General features: G+C 37.2%; 1 protein-coding gene across 1 annotated transcript in view; it reads right to left on the minus strand.

Moving 5' to 3' along the window:
- Positions 1-20,306, minus strand: part of SPATA22 (spermatogenesis associated 22) — a 1,591,573-nt gene that overhangs the window by 1,244,837 nt on the left and 326,430 nt on the right. The window contains exon 3 of the mRNA XM_044054327.1: positions 7,925-8,065. Within this exon, the coding sequence (XP_043910262.1) occupies positions 7,925-8,065 (141 nt within the window). The remainder of the gene's footprint in view (positions 1-7,924; positions 8,066-20,306) is intronic.

A 20,306-nucleotide genomic window follows, 5' to 3' on the forward strand; every position in this document is an offset into this window, starting at 1 on the left:
GCAAGAATGAAGGCGAGATTGACAACTTAACATTTTATTATTAAAGCAGGCAACAGCTTCATCCAGGGGTAATTGTTTTAATACTGACCAATTACAAGATTTAACTTCATCCTGGAATTTGGCAGGGTTAAAGTACTTCTTGCATCTTATTGTTCTGAGGATAGGCTGATGGGGGTTTACGGCTTTATGCTTAATTATGTAGGTAAGAAAGTGGTCACGTAGGTCGTCAGGGAGGGTACCTGATGTGTACTGTTGGGGATGGCTATTGATAAGGATCCAGTCTAGTATACTTTCTTTATGATTAGGTTTACCTATACTGGTGGGAGTGGATATGAGTTGTGTAAACTCATAAAGGTTTACATGGGTGGATGGAGATTCAGAGGAACAGGTATTCCAATCTTATGTTGCAATCTCCAAGTACTATGGTTTCTTGAGGACAGGTGCTGGATAACGAATAGAGGATGTTTTTTAGGGTAGCAACATTGTTCCCTGGAGAAATATACATACAGACAATCTTTATGCACTTATTTTTATTAATTTGAAATTTAGTAGAAAGAATTTCACCATTGTTTACTTGGGGTGGTTGTATGGAGTCCAAGGTAGCATTAAGAGTAGATTTATATAGTACAGCTACCCTGCCTCCCTTCCTAGTATGTTCTATCAAACCTCAGTATGTTATACCCATGTGGTAATATTTCATTGTCAGAAGTTTGAGGTTTTAGCCAGGTTTCTGTTAGACAGAGTATGTCAGGGGAATGAATGGGTAGGAGGGCATGCAGGTCATGTACCTTGTTATTTAAGCTTCTGATGTTTAGGTGACGGTCTAGGAGGGAGTTGGGGGGCCAATTTAGTGATGTTGTATTGGTAGGGGTACTAGTATGGGAGATGGGTTTGTCAAAAGTAGATGGGCCAGGGTTAGGGTGGATGTCACGATCCATTGTGAGGTTACAGTGTAAGCTTAGTATAAGTTCAAGAATTTATTTATTAGTTTTTGGTAGTGTTTGCTTTTAGAGCTGATATATCTGGCACTTGTAGGTTGATAGTTTGTAATGGTAATGGTGTTTGATGTTGGGCTACTTATTAGGTGGTCTATTAAATTTGACAATATTGGGGTGGTTGTTTGGCATTTTGGCTAGTGAAATCCTAGGAAATACTGATTTTCATAATAGGTCAGGATATGAGGAATGAGCATGATGGTTAGCAATGAGAAAAATAACATTGTTTTGGGTGGTGACATAGTGAGCTGCAGTGGCTATAGATCTTAGTAGTGTTATGATCAGTATGTGTAAAGATGATAGGAAAAGGGGTGGGAGGTGGTCGCTAAACCAGACCACAAGATTCTTAGAGCCTGAGACTGTGAGGTAAGTAGAATAGGGATTTAGAGTATTTTACAGACTTTACTGTGTCCTATTAGCATTTTAGTGGGTAGGAACACTTACTGTGAGGGCTTGCAATTACTGTTTTTAGCGTGCTTACCCCAATTTTGAAGATATAATGGAGAGTTCTTTCTCTATAGCCAGCAGGAGACAGAGTCAGCTACGGGAGATGGTTAAATTTACAGAGGTTATGGGATTAGACTAAGTATAAGGGGCACCCATATAGAGCTGTAAACCCAGTTCAGCATTTAATGTTGTACAACAGAATAAGTTTTAATGCTATTAACTTTAGCACGCTTTTTATTTTTATGCTGTGGGCAGTTTAAATCAGAATTTCAGTTTGGTAGGTAGCAGTGTGGTGCCCTTCAAATATAACAAGCCTTTCAGGATAGCAGTTAGAAGGGATAGCACCACAAGGAATCAGGCTGCTGACTGGGTCTAGGAGAACTGAGCGTTTTACTATTAAAAATGTTATGCAGTACCCATCAATAAATAATAAGTGATTTAAACAAACAAATAGTCCCATAGAACCACAATAGTCACTAAACTGCCTGATAGATATCAGATGTTCCACAAATGCCCAACAAAGAGTAATAAATGATATTGGACCAACAATCAGTCCCATAGAACCACAATAGTCACTGCATACAAAAGAATCTTAGTGTGACAGGGCAACTTTGCTGGTTCAATCTTATACATATGCCCAAATATGAGTCTGTATACATTAAGCATCCAGTATCTGACAATCGTGGAAAATCCAAAAGCATATATTACCAACAGATATACCCAGGAGTTTATCTTAGAGCAGACTCAAGCACCCAAAGCAAAACCCATTAATCCAGAGATAGAATGTAATTCTGCTGGTTTACTTAGTAATAGCCACAATAGTTCCCAAAGTATGAAAAGACATAAACTGAGCATCAACACAGGCCAGTCTCAGAACATTAACAGAAATAATGAATGCACTGAATATCCATTCGACAGTCAATCCAAAAGGTTATATAAATAAGAAAAACACCTTATTGGAGTAAAATAAAGCCTTGAGACAACACAATTGATAATCCACAGTACCTGATGAATCAAATACAGTCACCAGAATCCAACAAATATGCTGAAAACATTTATAGAACTATGCTCATACTGTATTTTGTAGAGGGAATTATGAATTTCTGATATTAGATTTATATCTTGAGGCAAAGAGTGGCTTTCAATTTAAGGAATGTGATAAAATATGAATAGTTGACTGAATGTTGTACTTCCATCTGGTGGTAAACTTACACAGGTCTTCATGTCCAGGTGGCAACTGATAAAGTCTCTGCTTGTGATGGCTCCAGCCATAATTTTGGGGTGTTTACTGAGATCACCAGGGTCATGAACATGTGGTGCAAGCCAAGCTTTGCTCTGATAAACAATTCACTTGTAGTGGCTGTGAGGATTCAGTTATGTAAACAAGGGAAGATTTAAATTCCCTTCAGCTTGAGATACTCTGCTATGATACTCTTCATTTGGAAAACAACTCTGGGGCTGTGGATAGACCAAATGGAAAGTTTCAGAATAGACAGTGGCTGGTTCCTACTCAAAAGCATACAAATCTCCTTGACTCATTTGTTACACTGATATGCAAATACACATCCAGGAGATCTGAGTAACAGATCCAATCTCCTCCTTGCAGACATGGAAGAACAGAGTGCACTGTGAAATCTGGAACCTCAGTTTTTTTAAGTATTATTTTATACCACTTAGATCAAATATGGGTATATGGTCTTTTGTCTTCCTGGGCACCAAAAAGAGCCTTGAATAAACTTCAAATCCTCTCTGGTCTGGTAAGATCTCTTGGATTAGTCTTGCAGATGATTTAATACTTCCAGTTTGGCTTCTTGTCTTTGACTGGGGGGTGACATCTGCAATTAAAATGCTGGCCTTAGTGGGGATATAAATGGAATTGTGTAGCCTCTGGATATTATCCCCCATTCAACTTGTATCTAGTGATGGCCTGCAATTCAGGAAGATTCAGTGACATCAAATCCATGACTGTCTGCAGATTGGGATAGTTGGACAACATCTCAGTGATTCTGTGGCTGCCCCTGAAGTGGAGGCTGTGGAATCCCTGGCTTTGCAGACATCTACCTCTACAGGGGCACTCATTTTGGAATCCCCCACAACCATGTTGATTCCTAACACAAACAACACTGTTCAAAGGGTAGCTGTTGGCTGTTTTTAAACCATAGGTTTTGTGCACCTCCCCAAGTTATGTGCGAACATCCCTTGAGGATAACAGGACTTCAATAGCAGACAGCATTTTGCCCCTCTAGTCACCTTTCTTAGTTTTCTTTTATTTTGTTTTTCACCTCAGGCCCAAACAAGGATTAGCAGTCATAACGGAATTGCTGAATAATGCCAAAAAGCTGTATGCAAAATTGCAGTGTGTGAGCCATGTTTGGTGATTTATGGCAATGCTTGCTGCAACTACCCCAGCTGCTTGATCTATGGCATTATGTAGTCACTTCATGGAAAAGTTATTCATACTGAATAAAGTAGCCATCTGGGAAAGTAATTTCTTCTGTAAGTACCCATGAGACAATTCAGAACTAGCAAAGTTATTCAGTGCCCTTTGCAATTCCCTGATTCCTAGCTCTGATGATATGACCCTCAAATCTGAATTAAGGAGGTGAAAAAGGTCCTCTCAGAGTTGAGGATCAGACAGAAAAAAGCACTTTTCTTCCCTGGATCTGCAGTGAGACACTTGCTACAAATGTAAGAAGTGGCTTGCTACAATTAAAGTGGTGCATACAAAGTGCTTCAGCTGGTACAGTACTACTACTCCATTAGCATCTGCCGATCTTAACCCCTAATATCTTGCACATGGGCCACCCACCTTGCCCCACCCTAGCTATGCCTCTCAGGCAACTTGTTCAGTACTTCTAGCATTTTTTTTCACTAGATTGCTCTGAAACCTGGTCATGTGCTTCAAGAACTTCACAGCTCTGACAGAGAAAATGCTTGATGCTTGTGTCAGGAAAGGAGATACTGCCAGCACAGCTAGCTGGAATTTTGTAAATAAGTATATGACATTTTGTGAATATCAAAATGATTTATATAACATGCTTGTGTTACAACTGTATTAGAACTGTATGTCATGTGTATATCAAACTGGTTTGTACAGATGTGTGTTGAAAAGGTATTTTATAAAGTGTTTGTGTTTGAAATGCATCCACAGTGTGCTCTACTGGAGACAGCAGAAATGTAAGTGCACTATTGTAACTGTCTAAATGTATATATTTTAATAGTGGAAACTGCAAAATAGGAGGTTGACTTCAGTCCAGCAAATTTTAGCAAAATAGATTAAATTAAGTTTCTTTATAGGCTATGCAATAAAAGATTGTATTTTTCAGTTTTCAGTGCAGCAAGAGACAAAGAGTCTGTGCTGAGAAGCTTTCTATGTAGTCTTTAGGGTGAATTAATTACTAGTCTTAAAAGCATTATTTAAACCTTTCCTTATGGCTGATCTGTGTAGAGATATTGAAATTTTCAGAGTACTTGCATATTTATTTGGTGACACTGTGGGCCATTCCTAATAGCCTTTCTCCTGGCCAAACTACCATTTGTATTAGTAAAAATGGACACCCTTTGTTAAGAGCCTTAAAGTAGCTGATAAGGGGTTCTGGTGGCAGTGATAACTACCTTATAGTCTGGGCAGAAGGGGGTATAGCTAGTGTGTGTGTGTGTGTGTATGTGTGTGTGTGTGTGTGTGTGTGTGTGTGTGTGTGTGTGTGTGTGTGTGTGTGTGTGTGTGTGTGTGTGTGTAAAACAAATCTCCAATAGTGTGTGTGTTTCATCTACTTTGGCAGGGACACAAAACACTGGTTGGACAGAGAGAGTGTTGGAGGACTTGGGTTGGAACCCTGGCTAAGGATTCAACTCTATAGCTGTGCCAGTGGGGAGTCTTACTGGGGATATGAAGAGAGGGAGAAACCAGCCCTGGACTGAATGTGGTCGCTGTGTGCTCTTAAGGGAAATTGCATTTGATGCAGAGAGCTGCATCTGGAAATTCTGTGTGCGTACCTGTCATCCTCCCAGTGTAAGTCCCCCACTGGTGCCAGTCATCACAGCTTGCATGCACTTCCCAAATTGATCTAAACCCTAAACTCCTTGTGGGGGGAGATGGACTGCCAACTCTCTTCAGAGGGTTCTTTTTTAAGAGTAGAAGTCACTATAATTGAGTTGCTTTAAGCAGAATGCGCTTCAGTATTCATGATCCTTGGAAGGCTGGAGGATCTTGTCTGGTATAGCAGTAATACATTTCACCACAGCTATCTCTTGCCAGTATCTCTGAATGACCAAGGAAGCCATACAGTTTGCAAGGGAAAAACTCATAAGATCAGTAGAGTACAGAAAAAAGCCTATTGCAACATTTCCTCTTCCAGGAAGATGGGGTCAGTTGGCCATGACTCCTGCTGTCTCATTTTCTTATATCTCCTCAAATGGAGGGTCATCACGGGAGATACTGGTCAGTATCTGGGTTGGGGAATTCCACTGGGGATTCCAATTGCTTCTTCTTGTGTCTCCTCTTCATAGGTAGACTCAGGGAGGACTAGTCAGAGGGGAAGAAGAAAAATCAATACTGGAAATGTCTTATCTATTCCTGCAGCAGCTTTCTGCTCTCCTGTCTTTATGCGTACAGGATGATCAGGCAAGGGACAGCTGTGGAGAGAAGACAGTGAAAAATCCAGAAGAAGGTCTATTTGCAGACTAGTTTGCTCCTGCATAACTGCTTGATTCTCAGAAACTGACATTGTGATACATAGCACAGAGGAAACTGTCAGGCTTATCTGCTTGGATGCCAAAGTACTCAACATCAGGGCAGTTGTACTGATCTCCGATACCAAGAATGATGTCAGCTTTAAGAAAAATTTCAGCACTAAAGTACCAAATGGTAAAAACTGGCAATGGCCAAAAAGGTGTAAGGACTGATATTGGTGCCAACTCATCAGCACTGATGACCTGATCTATAACCTTCAGCAATTAGAAGCTCAGAGTAGAGGTTATTGATGCAGATGAGAGCTCAGTATCACTTCAGGGATATTAGTGGTGCAAAGGAAGGAATTTGTGGTGTTACTATCAGCTCATCAACACTTTGCAAAGAAACAAAACCATGGAAAGGAGGCATAGAAGTTGAAAGGAAGGGCCTTCTTTTGCAGCTAGTAAGGACTATAAACACTTATCCTGTCTAAACTGTGAAGAATGGAATGATGGAAAATATATCCTATTCTTGGGTCTGACACATAGTCTATTTAAAATTTGCATACATTTCATGACTGAAATTTAGCACAAAAGGGATGACACTAGTGCAACAACTATAGAGTTATTGCCTTACAGTGCTAGGTTCTCCAATTAAATTATTTGTGAGGAGGGAGGGGGTTTTGTGTAGACTTTGCGCAAGCTTCCTACGTCTGGTATTGTGTGGGCTTTCATAAAGTGTTCTGGTTTCTTTCCACAATCCAAAGATGTGCCATAAGTGAAGTGAGATTCCCTTAAGTTTCTCACAAGTGAGATTGTGTGTTTGTGTGTGTGTGTGTGTGTGTGTGTGTGTGTGTGTGTGTGTGTGTGTGTGTGTGTGTGTGTGTGTGTGTCTTTTCAGGATTCATCTCTCTGCCTTGTGCCCATTCAGTATCAACATAGGTTCTGGCTTATCTGTGATCCTGAATGGAATAATGGGAATCAGGGTGTAAATGAATGACTAAATTTATGAATGCATTTAACATAAAAGTACAGCTGACCTACACTTATCTGTGCAGTGCAGGTTCAGCTTCAGTGCCCCCTCCCCCAACAAAAAGTCAAAATCTATAACTTGGAATTAATTTCTGTATCACAGAATAAGAGTGATTAACTGTGACAAATGCTTAACAGAAATTCAAATTGTTTGTCTGTATCATGAACTTCTTGCAATTCTCCACTTAATTATGTGAAATCTACAAAAGTTTTTTTTTTAATATTCAGTTGTTTGAGAAACTATTGTCATTTGTACAAGTTCCTTTGAAACAAAAACATATAAAACCACAAAGATACTAACACATTATCTGCCATTCTTATTTGGTGCAGAACAGTACTCTAAAAATGTAATAAAGTAAAAAGTACAAAACACTTGCCTAAGGGGAGGGTAAGAGCAAACACATTAAATAATAAAAAGCAAAAATAATGAAATAAGATAGATTTTTAATGAAACATAAAAAGTTAAAAAATATACCATACACTGCTAAAGATCCAGTAACACTTAAGCACTTTGTGCCAGCCTTTGTGAAACATAAGAGTGGGAATATAACTACTTGAGTTAATTTCACTGAAAGACAATCGAGGTAAGCAAAGGTTTGAATGACAATACTGAAATGCACCATGCTTTACTTTGCCAGTAATTTATAGCACATATTGTACTGCTAGCTCATTACAAGCTGATAAACGTTATTGTGTCCTATTGAGTTAGTCTGTGCAGTTCTAATTAATAACACATGTATTATATTTTCAGGTTTAACAATAGACATTCTCACTGTTACCTTCAGATGTCTGGACAGAAACCTCAAATTTCTGGCTGGAGTACTGTGCATTATTAGAGCTTAGATTACATTCATTAGGATTTGAGGTAAGTGGTAGTCTGTTCCTTTTTTTCTGATTGAAGAGTGGCACAGAAAGGCAACCTGTGTTTAAAACAAAGTGTTTCAGTATAGATATATATATATATATATATATATATATATATATATATATATATATATCTATATATGCAAAAAATTGCCATTCCAAGTAAGAATACTCAACAAAACAACCACCAGCTTTATAAAACATATTAAAAACAACTTATATTTTGCTATACACTTTGCAATAATTACACCCTGTACAGTCTGATGTGTGGAAGATAAAATTAAAGATCTGCTGTATTTTTTCCTTTCCTGTCTCTTGCCCATATAGCTGTAAAAACAAATGTTTGTTTTGAAATATAAGAAACAATCAATATGTCCTCATTATTTTCTGCTTATCATTATTACTTTACAATTGCTCTTTATCTGCATTTTTCCAAAATTTAATTGAGGCCATCTCAAAAAGAAGTTATATAATGTTCTATCTGTGTTGTCCATTTTCATTTTTATTCAACTGTTGGGTTCGGAGTCAATCCTCAGATCTGCCTCAGCCATTACTATAGCTTGTGGCCACCAAAAAGCTCTCAAGTCACTCCCTTACCAATAATGCACCAATTTCTAACATACCTCAGATCTTGTTTGCTGTTTTACATAAGGTATAAAGGACTATTAAACAAATCCTAATAGAATAACCCATATCTGGAGCTCAAACAGAAGGACAGTGGTGTCCTTAAAAATCTCTTGTTCTTCCAGGAATTTACTGTGAAAAAAGAAAGGTTTTGGGTTGGTGGTGGGAAGCAGAGGAAAAATGAAAATGGACAACACAGATGGAACATTATGGTAAGTACATAACTTTTTTATCTGATGTTGTCAATGCTCATTCTATCTTTAACTACCTAAGTTCTCAGGTGGACTCTAAGGAAGGCTATTCCTGAGCACAGTTGAGCCAAAGGCTGCTCTTCCCCTTGAGACCAGATCTAGTTTGTAATTTGTAATAAACGTATGAGGATTTGCCCAAGTTGCTGCTGAACGTATGTCACCCATGGAAGCCCTAGACAGGAACACTGAAGAAATTGCCATGGACCTAGTTGAAAGAGCTCTTAGTGGTTTTGGTAAGGATAGACCCAATTTGTTGAAGATAAATGATATGCAATCCATCAGCCATCTAGCTAAGGCTACCTTTATTTATTTATTTTATTTATTTATTTTATTTTACATTTGTTAACCGGGAGAGTCTGACTGGATATAAGTCCATTTTCAGTGGAGGCCTGGGGAGAAAAGCTTCAAGAGATACAATTTTATAGTTAACAGACAATACAGACAGTACATTAAATGCTAGTAAAAGGCAGTTACACAAATGTTAGCATATGACAATCATATGGTACTTATTTTGATACATAGTAGAGCAAAATGGAAGGGAGTACATCGGACAACATTCATGAGATACATTTCTTTCACCTCTAGAGAAGCTGGAAGTACAATCAGTGCTACAGTCTAAAGATAGGGCAATTCTACTGGTTTTATAAACATTATATGTATGTAGCAAAACTATGAATCTGGATGACAATAGCAATATAGTGTGTACTAGCCAGGGGTGAGTCAGGAGCATAGTCTGTTATTCATGAAATGATTTTTAAGTAGTTTCTTGAATTGGGTTCAGGAGTTGTTGCCTGTTATATGAGCAGGAAGGGAGTTCCAAATTTTAGAAATATAGTGGCTGTAGATGGATTTTCATACCTCATTGTTAAATTTGGTAATCTTAAGGAGGTTTTAGGTGCTAGATCTTAAGGTTCTGGTGGTGGTCTAGGGTTAAAGTAGTTGTTGTAGAGCTGGGGTGCTGTTTGAGTGATGTAATAATTTGTGTACAAGTGATAGTTGATTGAATTGAAGTATTAGCAGGAGTTCTAACCAACTGAGTTTTTTGAGGCATTCACAGTGATGTGTTCTAAAGGAAGAACCTGTAGCAAATCTAGCTATTTTATTATAACAGCTGCCGAGTTTGTTTAGGTCAGTTTTCCGGGGACTGGTAAGCACAGGGGAGGCCTAGAGTAGGGTAGATAATAGGTGTGTCCTGGCTATTGTTATTTTGGAGTGGTTGAGATAAATTGTTTGTTTCAATAGAGTAGACCAAGTTTTTTATGAACTTTGTTATGGTTAGGGAAATGTGTATTTAAAATCTAAAGTAATTGTCAATTTTCATGCCTAGCAGTTTGGTGTGAATGGTAGGGATAATGGTGGTATTGTTATTTGAGGAGATTATAAAGCTATCTTGAGGGGGTATGGATCTGTGGGAGCTAAACAGGGGTCATTTTGTTTTAGCTGGGTTAAGAATGAGGTTTTGATTGGTGATCCAAGTTTCGGTTAGGGAAAAGTATTCTTGTGTTTGGGAGAGAAGGAAGGCTAGTGTCTTGGCTGCGCATATTATGGTGGTATCATATGCATATTGCACTATTGAGGCTTTGGGAATGTTGGATGGGAGTTGATTAGTAAATAGGGTGAAGAACAATGGACCCAGGATGGAGCCTTGGGGAACCCCTCGGAAGATAGGCAATAAGGGAGAGAGTTGGTTTTGCCAAATTACAGCCTGCTGCCTACCATCTAGATAACTCTTAAACCAAGAAATTGCAGAGATACTAAGGTTTAGGGTGGATAGTGAGTGAAGGAGCTTTGCATGGTTGACCATGTCAAAAGCTTTGGATAAATCTAGGAATGTAGCCGATACGAGCAGTCCATTATTTCTGTGATTACTGATGGTATTAGTAAATGAGGTAAGTGCGGTAGTGGTGCTGTGGAAGGGTCTAAAGCCGTGCTGCTGTGTGGATAGTAATTTGTTTTCTAGGAGGTACTTCATCAATTGCATGTGCACTACTCTCTGAATTTCCCAATTTAGAATCTGCAAAGGACAAAAATAATTGATCTGTCTTTCTAATAGCTTTCATTCTACGTAGGTAAAAAATGTAACTGCCTGTGGACATCCAATAAATGCAGGACGTCTTTCCCTTTCTTTGCAAATTCAGGAAAGAAGACTGGCAGATTGATGGATTATTTAATAGTGGATTTTGACACCACCTTAGGAAGGAAAAGAAGCGTTGGTATGTAATGTTACTCTATCCTTATGAAAAATCAAGTAGGTTTATAAGACAATGCTTGAAGTTCTGAAATTCTTCTAGCAGAAATGACCACTAGAAAGATAGTTTTCCAGGTCAAGAATTTAAAATCAGATTTAGCTGCTGGTTCAAAGGGAGAATGAATTAAGGCCTGCAATACCAAATTTAACTCCCATGGTGGAGTAGGGTTTTATATGGAGGTCTTTGTATGAGGGTGCCTCTCAAAAATGCTTTACAAATCCTAATTAGATGAAGCCAAGGAAGAATCCTCAAATCCAGTATGAAAATTAGAGATTGCTGCTAAATGACATCTAATTGTTAAGGTGCTAGCTCCCTCATTAAAAATTGGTGATACAAAGTTGAGAACAACTTGTACAGGGGCTTAAAAGGGATCAGTTGTTTCTGCTGTGCCCAAAAAGTGAACCTTTTCCATTTACTTCTATAATGTTTTCTCGCAAAAACCTAATGGGAAGACAAATTAATTTTATGGACGTGGGAAGAGAGCATCTGTTGTCTGGCTATTAATGGAATTGCTGAAACCATGTTGTTAGTTGAGGTTTGAGATATCCAGATGAATTATGCCTGTTGGGTGAGACAGGAGGTCTGGAATGGGATCCAGAATACATAGTGGGTCAACTAGATGAGGCCAAAGAAGGGGAACCAAATCTGTTGAGTTCAGTAAGGTGCAATAAGGCTGACTTTGCTCTTCAACTGGAAGGCTTTCTGCAGACATTTGGGGATCAAGTGATTTGAGGGATAAGCAGAGAGGAGACAAGGGGGGGAAATCTTGCAGTTAAGCATCTCTTGATGATTTCCCCAGAGGGTAGATTAGTGCAAAGAAGCTGCTGTACTTGTTGTTTAGGGCAGATGCAAAGAGATTGCAGAAAGGCTGTCCTCATCAGTGAAAAATCATTTTTGCTACCTTCATGTTGAGAGACCACTCATGATGTAGTAGAATGGACCTGCCCAATTTTTCTACTGTCATGTTGGACTTCCCCAGAATGTGCATTGCTATCAGAAACCAGTTTGATGAGATCACCCATTGCCACAGTATGAGGGGCTTCCCAACACAAGAGGTAAGACCTGGTTACCCCTTGTTTGTTAATGTACCAAACTACTGACATGTTGTCTGATTAGACTGCAATTGTCCCGAAAGGGAGAGAGTCTTGGAATGCCTGAACTGGAAAAAAGCACTGCTATCATTTCCAGGGTAATTGATATGTGTGTTGGCCTCTTCAGAGACCAAGTGCCTTGGACCGTCTTTCCCAGAAAATACCCCCCCCCCACCAATCTGGGGCACGTTCATGGTCACTATAACCTTGGCCTGAGGAAGGATGAAAGGACGGCCTTGTAGAACTTAATCTGATTGAAGCCACCACCAAAGGTATCTGTTGCATGCCTGGGTGATTCTTATTTGTGCTGACATGGGCTGATAAAGAATTGACCACTATGTTGCTAACATCCATTGAAGAATTCTCATGTGAAATCTTGCAAAAGGAACTAGAATTATGGCCACTGATATTGACCCCAAGGCCTGTAGGATCGGTCCAGCTGAAATCTTGGTACTACAATTTATTTTTCTGATCTGGAATCTGATAATCTGCACTCTTGAGAAAGGAAGAGAAGCTGTCACTGATGTTGTGTTAAATACTGCTCTTATAAATTCCAGAGTTTGACCTGGTTGTGATACTTGTTATTTTTAGTTATTCCCATTTCAGAATCAGTCCAGAATACCTGATCCTTGGCTTTTATTAGTAGATATTTGGTCGGGATGGTAATGAGCCAGTCCTCTAGGTATGGAAACACTTGGAATGCCTGCAGTCTCAAGTGAGATACTACTACTGCCATGCATTTGGTGAACACCCTGGGGGCTGTGGTGAGGCCAAAGGGCAGTGCTCTGAACTGGTAGTGACTGGCTCCCAGCTGGAAGAGTAAATACCTTCTGGATTGCCTGTTCATTTTTATATGATAGTACACATCTTGAAGGTCTGTCAAGTACATCCAGTCTTTCTTGCCCATAAGGGGCAGAATGGACTGAACCATGGCCATCCATAACTTTGTGTGTTGAATTGACTTGTTTAAGTTGCTAAGATCAAAAATCGGTCTCCAGTCCCGTTTTACTTGGCACAAAAAAGAACCTTGAGTAAGTTCCAGACTATATCTGGTCTGATGGGACCTCTTGGATGACTCTTTTGTCTAACAGCTTTTGTATTTATAGTGCTGCTACTTTCCTCTGACTGGGTGTAACATTGGGAATCTTATATACTGGTGGAGGTGGTAGGGAAAAGGGAATTATATAACTTCTGGAAATAATCCTCTGTCAGAACGCACAAACATCAGTAACCAAAACGAGTAAAACAAAAAAGCACAGCAGTGTGTAGAATCCCAGGACACAAACTTTAATGAAAATAAGTGCTTTCGTCAGGTACAAGAACCAAACTTCTTCAGATAAAGAAAAAGATATCTGTCCTACATATACCACATTTGAAATACATCATGGTCCAACAGCCTAGGTTGCCATGGTGGTGCAGCAGTTAGCGTTGTCGCCTCACAGCAAGAGGCACTCCAGTTCGATTCTAGGCTGGAGTACTTTCTGTGCAGAGTCTGCATGTCCCCCCCGCAGTCGAAATCACTTTAAAATAAGACATGCAGGTAGGCACGGGTGTGGGTGGGTGTGCCTTCCTTGAAGGTTGGGCACTGGGCTGGCAACTCAGCACTGTAAAAATTCAGAATCATTAGTGGACCAGATTTCTGCTGTGGCGACCCCTAACCGGGAAAAGCCAAAAGACTTATGGTCCAACAGCCAGTGAATCTAAAACAATGATAAAAAATGTAAATTGCATCCTGCAACCCAATAGTAACCCTTTGTTTACCAAAGTCTTTAAGCATGTAAATTTTTTTTTTAAAACATATAGAACGAATATATGAAAAACTATTATATGCTTACTAATATATAAACAAATAAATAAACATTCATGCTTGTTGACAGACATGAGTTTAAAAATTGTATTTATCTTTCAAACTGTTTTAATTTTAAAGTACTGGAGATGGAAATACTGTAATTCAGCCCTGGGGGAAAACATGCATTCAAATAAATTATTTATTTTATTTATTTATTTTATTTTACATTTGTTGCCCGGAATAGTCTGACTGGATACATGTCCATTTTCAGCGAAGGCCTGGGGAGAAAATCTCCACAAACAACAAACACAGAAAAGTGATATAGACAATACATTAAACACACTGTTTATACAATCATTAAATCAGAAATGAGCACTATAATACCATGGGACAAAAAGATAGTAGGTTAAATTATAAAATCAGAAATTAGCACAATTTAGAATATATAATACAATTGTGGTAAAGCTGGTAAAGATTTGCTACCAATTTTCTTTTTGTTACAAGTATAGTTTCCAAGGGCCATTATAGGGATTTTTTTGCATTTGATGTACTACCACAAATTTTTTTTGTCAATAACCTTTTATTCTTTTCTTATATCAAGCATGTATACATGTACAGAGATATTGTGTCATGCAAAACTAGTAGTTTATATAAATTGAGTATACAATGAAGATGAATTTTAAAGTATAAACAGTTTTACAACAAATACTATCTACATTATTTACAATACTGCTGCTAGACTAGTCGTAAGATGTTAAGGAACAAAGCATATAGGTTAGTTCAGTGTAGAATTCCTTGATACATTTCTGTCATTTGTTATTTACTGGATATGCATTAATACAAATATACATGTATATAAACATAGGAAAAAATATATATATGTGTACACATCTCTCACAAATCTGTTTGTTTTAGGGATATGTTCATGTTAACTAATTCCAGGTATATAATTGTATAGATGCTTATTGGGTATGTTAGCTTTATGGAAGTAAGATATTGTCAAATATTAGTTTCCATAATTTCTGATAATATGTCCGTTTCTTTGGATTCATAATAATTAGTTTATGTGATGATATGTAGGTTCTAGCCATAGATTGGAAACCTTTCCATGATAGTTTTGTACGGTCTATCCAATTTTTAGTTATATATAGCTTTATCAAAGAGCATATAATGATTATCATATGCATTTGCAATTTGGTAAGTTTAATATCTGTGATACGAAGAATAGCTAGTTCCCAACACAGTGTTGAATTATATCCCATTTATTCTAGTTTTATCCTAAGAGATCCCCATATATTTTGTGAGTATTTGCAAAACCATAATACATGTATGAGATCTGCTTGAGGGAAGGAGCAGCAATTGCAAGTCAGTGAGGATGCGGAATTGAACTTGTTTAGGATCGTAGGAGTGTAGTATGCGTTGTTGTTAATCATTAGCTGGGTACCTAATACTTTTTTGAAAGGGGAAAAGGTGTTTGCAAGGTTGATAGCTTCAAGTTTTTGTTCTTTTGTTATTGGTTTTCCTTTATTATCCCAGTAGGAAGAGAACAATAATGCATCTTTGTAAGTAAAAGAGTTCACTAACTTGTAAGTTTTTGACACTACTTTTCCTTACTTGTGAGAGATTCCGGAATTTCCAATAGTCTTGATACATCTTCCTTATTAGTAGCTATCTCTTTGGTTATTACTGTAACAATTTCTCCAATTGTGACCTTTAAGATTTCACGTAGTTCTTGTGGTGTTTTATCTTTATGCTTATATATATATATCCCAGATCGTACAGTCTTTAATTAATGGGTATTCAGTTAGGTTTAACATTTTGTTGTTTATTTTAATATTTGGGTTTAGGTGTAATGGTTGGAGCATAGATAGGGCATTAGTAAGTTTTAAGGTTTTCATCCAATCTTGGTAGTCTTTGAAGCTGGCAATTAATGTATTATTGAGTTTTAGGTTCTTCATGTTAGCTAGGTTTATGAAGGTTATGGCTTTGGGGTTAATTTTATTGTAAAGTATGTGTTGATGCCATAATTTGACCCATAATGGTGTCCATTGTTCATTATGCTTTGAGTAGTTTGATATTAGAGTGAGTCTGAGGGTGTTAGTAATTTTGTAGTAGAGTTGGATGTCTGGCAGATTTAGTCCCCCTTTCTCCTTTGGATAGGTTAGTCTTGTATAACTAATTCTTACTGATTTGGGATACCAAATGAATTTGGCTAATTCTTTATTTATCCTGTGGAAAAAAAATTTTGGTATGATTGTCATTGTGGCATTGAAGTGATATAGAAGTTTTGGTAGGATGTTCATCTTAATAGTCGCCGCTTTTGAGATTATAGATAATTTCATTAATTTCCATCTATCCATATCTTGTGTAATGTTATTCTATGTTTTAATTATATTATTTTGTAACTTGGATAAGTGGTTATGTTCGAAATTTACTCCAAGGTATTTAACAGAATAGCTTATTTTGAAAGAGGAGTCTGTGAAATATCCTTCTTTATGGTTTAGGGGATTAATAGGAAATATATATGATTTTTCCCAATTAATCAGGCAATTTGAGGCTTCCAAATATTTGTTTATTGCCGATGTGATCTTATCAAGATCTGTAGTAGGGAGTCCAAAATATATGTTGAGGTCGTCCGCAAAAGCTGATAGTGTTATTTTTGAATTCATTATTTTGGGAATTGTGTGAAAGGTTCTTTGTGAAACGTGAAGAAAGAAGGGCTCAAGGAATAAATTAAAGAGAAGTGGTGATAATGGGCATCCTTGTCTTGTTCCATTGGTTATTTTAATTGGACTTGATAGAACTTTGTTTATGTATAGGTATGTATGTGAGTTATTATATAGGATTTCTATGAGACTGATGAATTCTTTTGGGATGCCAAAGTGGGATAGTGTTATAAATATAAATTTCCAATCAACCCTGTCGAAAGCTTTGCATGCATCTATGACTAGAGTATATCTAGGATTTTTTTCTTTTTTGGTAAGTTGGATGAGAGAGTCTAATGTTATGGTGTTGTCCCATGTATGTCTATTAGCCATAAAGCCTGCTTGGTCTTGTGATATAATGCTTGGCATAATTTTTTTAAGTTTCTCAGCTAGTACGGTGGTTAAGATTTTGACGTCAACATTCATCAAGGCTATTGGTCTATAGTTGTGGGGATTAGTTCTGTCGATTTTGTTTTTCGATAACATCAGTATTGTTTTTGAGCTGTTTAGGTGCATGTCTGATATCCCATTTGATCTGATGTAGTTAAATACTCTTAGAAGTATAAAGGAGATCTTTAGTGCAAATGTCTTGTAAAATTCAGTTGTATATCCATCTGGACCTAGTGCCTTGCCTGATTTTAGCTTTTTAATTACTTCAATTATTTCTTGTTTTTTGAATGGGGCTATTAGTAGGTTTGTTTGGGTATCATTGATTTTGGGGAATTCAAGATTCCTCAAGAATATTTCTGGCTCTGTCTTGGAGGCTTGTTGGGCTTTAGCATTATATACTCCTTTATATATTTCTTTAAATATCTCTAGGATTTGTTCATCTGTTTTTATCATTTTATTCTGATACTTCAACAAAGTTATTCTAGAGGATTCCTGTTTATTGTCTATTATTCTAGCAAGTGTTCTAGAAGGAACTTGTATTCCTTCAGAATATTTAGCTATATATTTTAGTTCTTGTAGTGAGTAGTTTTGTTGATGCAATTCCATCAGTTCCTTTTGTAATTTGGTTACCTGCTTATCTAATCTAGGGTCATATGTTGTTGTTGTGTCTTTTGGCTTTTCCCGGTTAGGGGTCACCACAGCAGAACTCCGGTCCGCTAATAATTGGTAGTTATATGCTGTTTGTACATTTTTTCCAGTTTGCTAAGTGCAGTTATTAGTTGGTTCTCCTTTTGTTTCCCAATTTTTTAAGATAGGATGCATTTTGGATCAGGAAACCTCTGATTGTTGCTTTACAAGCTGCCCATTGTGTAGCCGGGGAGATGTTAGTATTAATAAGATTATTTTCTAATTCTGTTAAGATATCAGATATACTTTCAACCACATCTGTTTTGAGTAGAATGTTGTTATTTATGGTCCAGTTGTCTCTAAGATGTTTGGGTAGCAGTATAGTGTTAATCAAATTGATTTCTAACTTTAATTTAGAATGATCTGATAGGTATCTGGGTTCACTAGTATATTTTATCTTTGCTCTTACAAGAAAAAATCTAGCCTAGCCCATGAGTTTTGACATTTGGAGAAATTTGTAAAGTAATTACTCTTCCCTATGTCATCACCAAATGAGATAGGGTCCAGAAGGAGAAAGTCTGAGATAAGATCAGCAAGAGCAAGGGATGGTTGGTGACTATGTTTGTTTTATTTATTCAATCGGTCATTATATGGGTCTATCACTGCATTCCAATCTCCACCTATTATATGGTAGTGGTCTGGGAATTTGCTTAGTAAGTTGTGGATTTCAGTAATAAAATTTTATTGTTTTGAACATGGGCTGTATAGGTTGATAAATAAGGTTGGTTTGGGTAGTCTAGGGTTTGAAGCAGTGAAGTAACACCACCTTCCATTTATATCTGAATTAAATTCAATTATGGTTTCTTGAAATTAGTTTTTAATTATGGTAACTACCTCTTTAGAGTTAGTGCTATCCCCAGAAGCTATAATGCTTTTAATCCATTTTCTGTTCATTTCCCCATCCCTGTCCTCTTTTAGCATATGTGTTTCTTGTATGAAAAAAAATATTTGATTTTGCATGGTATATTAGGTGCATCAGTAATTTCCTCTTTTTTTTTGTCTTGAAGTCCCCTCACGTTCCATGAGTTTATTTTCCACATTTAGTCACTTATAGTTTGTACTCCAGTCCGTGTGTATTATTTAAGGATGTGTGTAGGTTAGTATAATATGCTGTATCCCATTTGTTGTTTTTGGATATTCTAGATATGTTTCTTGTTTCTTTATATTCATATTTGATCAATCCTTTCCTATTTGCAATATTATTTGGATATTCAAGTCTATATGCTTTACTTTTCCTATTAATTTCTGGGTTGTAGTCTATTTTAGCAGCATTCGTCCCTGCCAGAACTAAATCCGTGCCTACCCACATTGCTCCTATATCTGGAAGGGCTTGGTAGTGGAAGGCTATTAGATGAGTAATTTCTGGTTTACCAGATATGTATTTGCAAGTGTAGTCTTTGAATTTATACAATATTAGTAAAATGAATTTTTGCTCATACCTTGAGCCTATATACATTCTTGCATTCATCCAAGATCTGCTATTCATCAGTTAGCACTGACATCCCACTTTGCTCTTTTATGTTTTTTTAGTATTCCATGTCATGTCATTTTATTTACTGATATTTATTCTTAAAGGTATTGTTTTCTATATTTTTCTGGCTAGTTATTTAGTACTGCAGCTTAGTTATAGCATTTATTAATGAAATCTAGTTGTCTCATGTTTTGCTGCATGGTTCCATATTTCTTAATTATAGGATTTCTGCTAGTCTATTCTGTGTTTGTTAATGTCCTTTATTGGTTTAGTCATGTTTAATAGTATGTCAACGTTCATTTATCAATATTCTATGAATTGTATGTTTCTTCTGTATAGGACAGGTTTGGTTGGGCTGCTCTATTACTGAGCATTCTACATTAATTAGTGGTGTTTTAAGCAGCATTAATGTATATACTCCTTTGGTTCTTAAAATACAATAGATTATATTCTAATATAGGTATATCTACATTGGTGGCCCTAAGATTGTTATTTAATAGCATTGCACTTTAATAGCTCTGTGATACGTCATCTGAAACTGCACATATTAGTCATACATACCTGTGAAAAGCTACAGTTTTTTATCTATTAGGTTGGAAGTACAAAGACCTCCATCTTTCTGTGAGTCTTCTGTAGCAAATTCCATACCATTAGTGAGTTTATATAGGCAGGATATTATACATTTTCCTGATGTTGTGTATTATGTTATACCATTAGAACACACTCTTCATATTTAATCCTAAGTGAAATAAATCAATGCTATACGTACATAGCTCAGTTTAGCAAGCATACAGAGTCTAGAAATGGCCTTTTACTAATCTTTGAACCACTTAAGGTGTGTATAGTGGCAAATACATTCATAGCTGACAGTGCTATTTCAAACATGTTGTGATGAACGAAGTCTCTTATTGGCTGAGCCTCCTCATATCCCAGGATGCCCCACTACTGCTTCCCCAGATCTTGTTTGTCCGCACACATGCACACACACATAGACTGTTGTTATAAGATTGCCAGGTGTTTCAAGAGAGGAAAAAAAAACA

This window comes from Protopterus annectens, chromosome 13.part0 (genome assembly GCF_019279795.1).
Source record: "Protopterus annectens isolate FY-2018-M chromosome 13.part0, PAN1.0, whole genome shotgun sequence".
Lineage (NCBI taxonomy): Eukaryota > Metazoa > Chordata > Ceratodontiformes > Protopteridae > Protopterus > Protopterus annectens.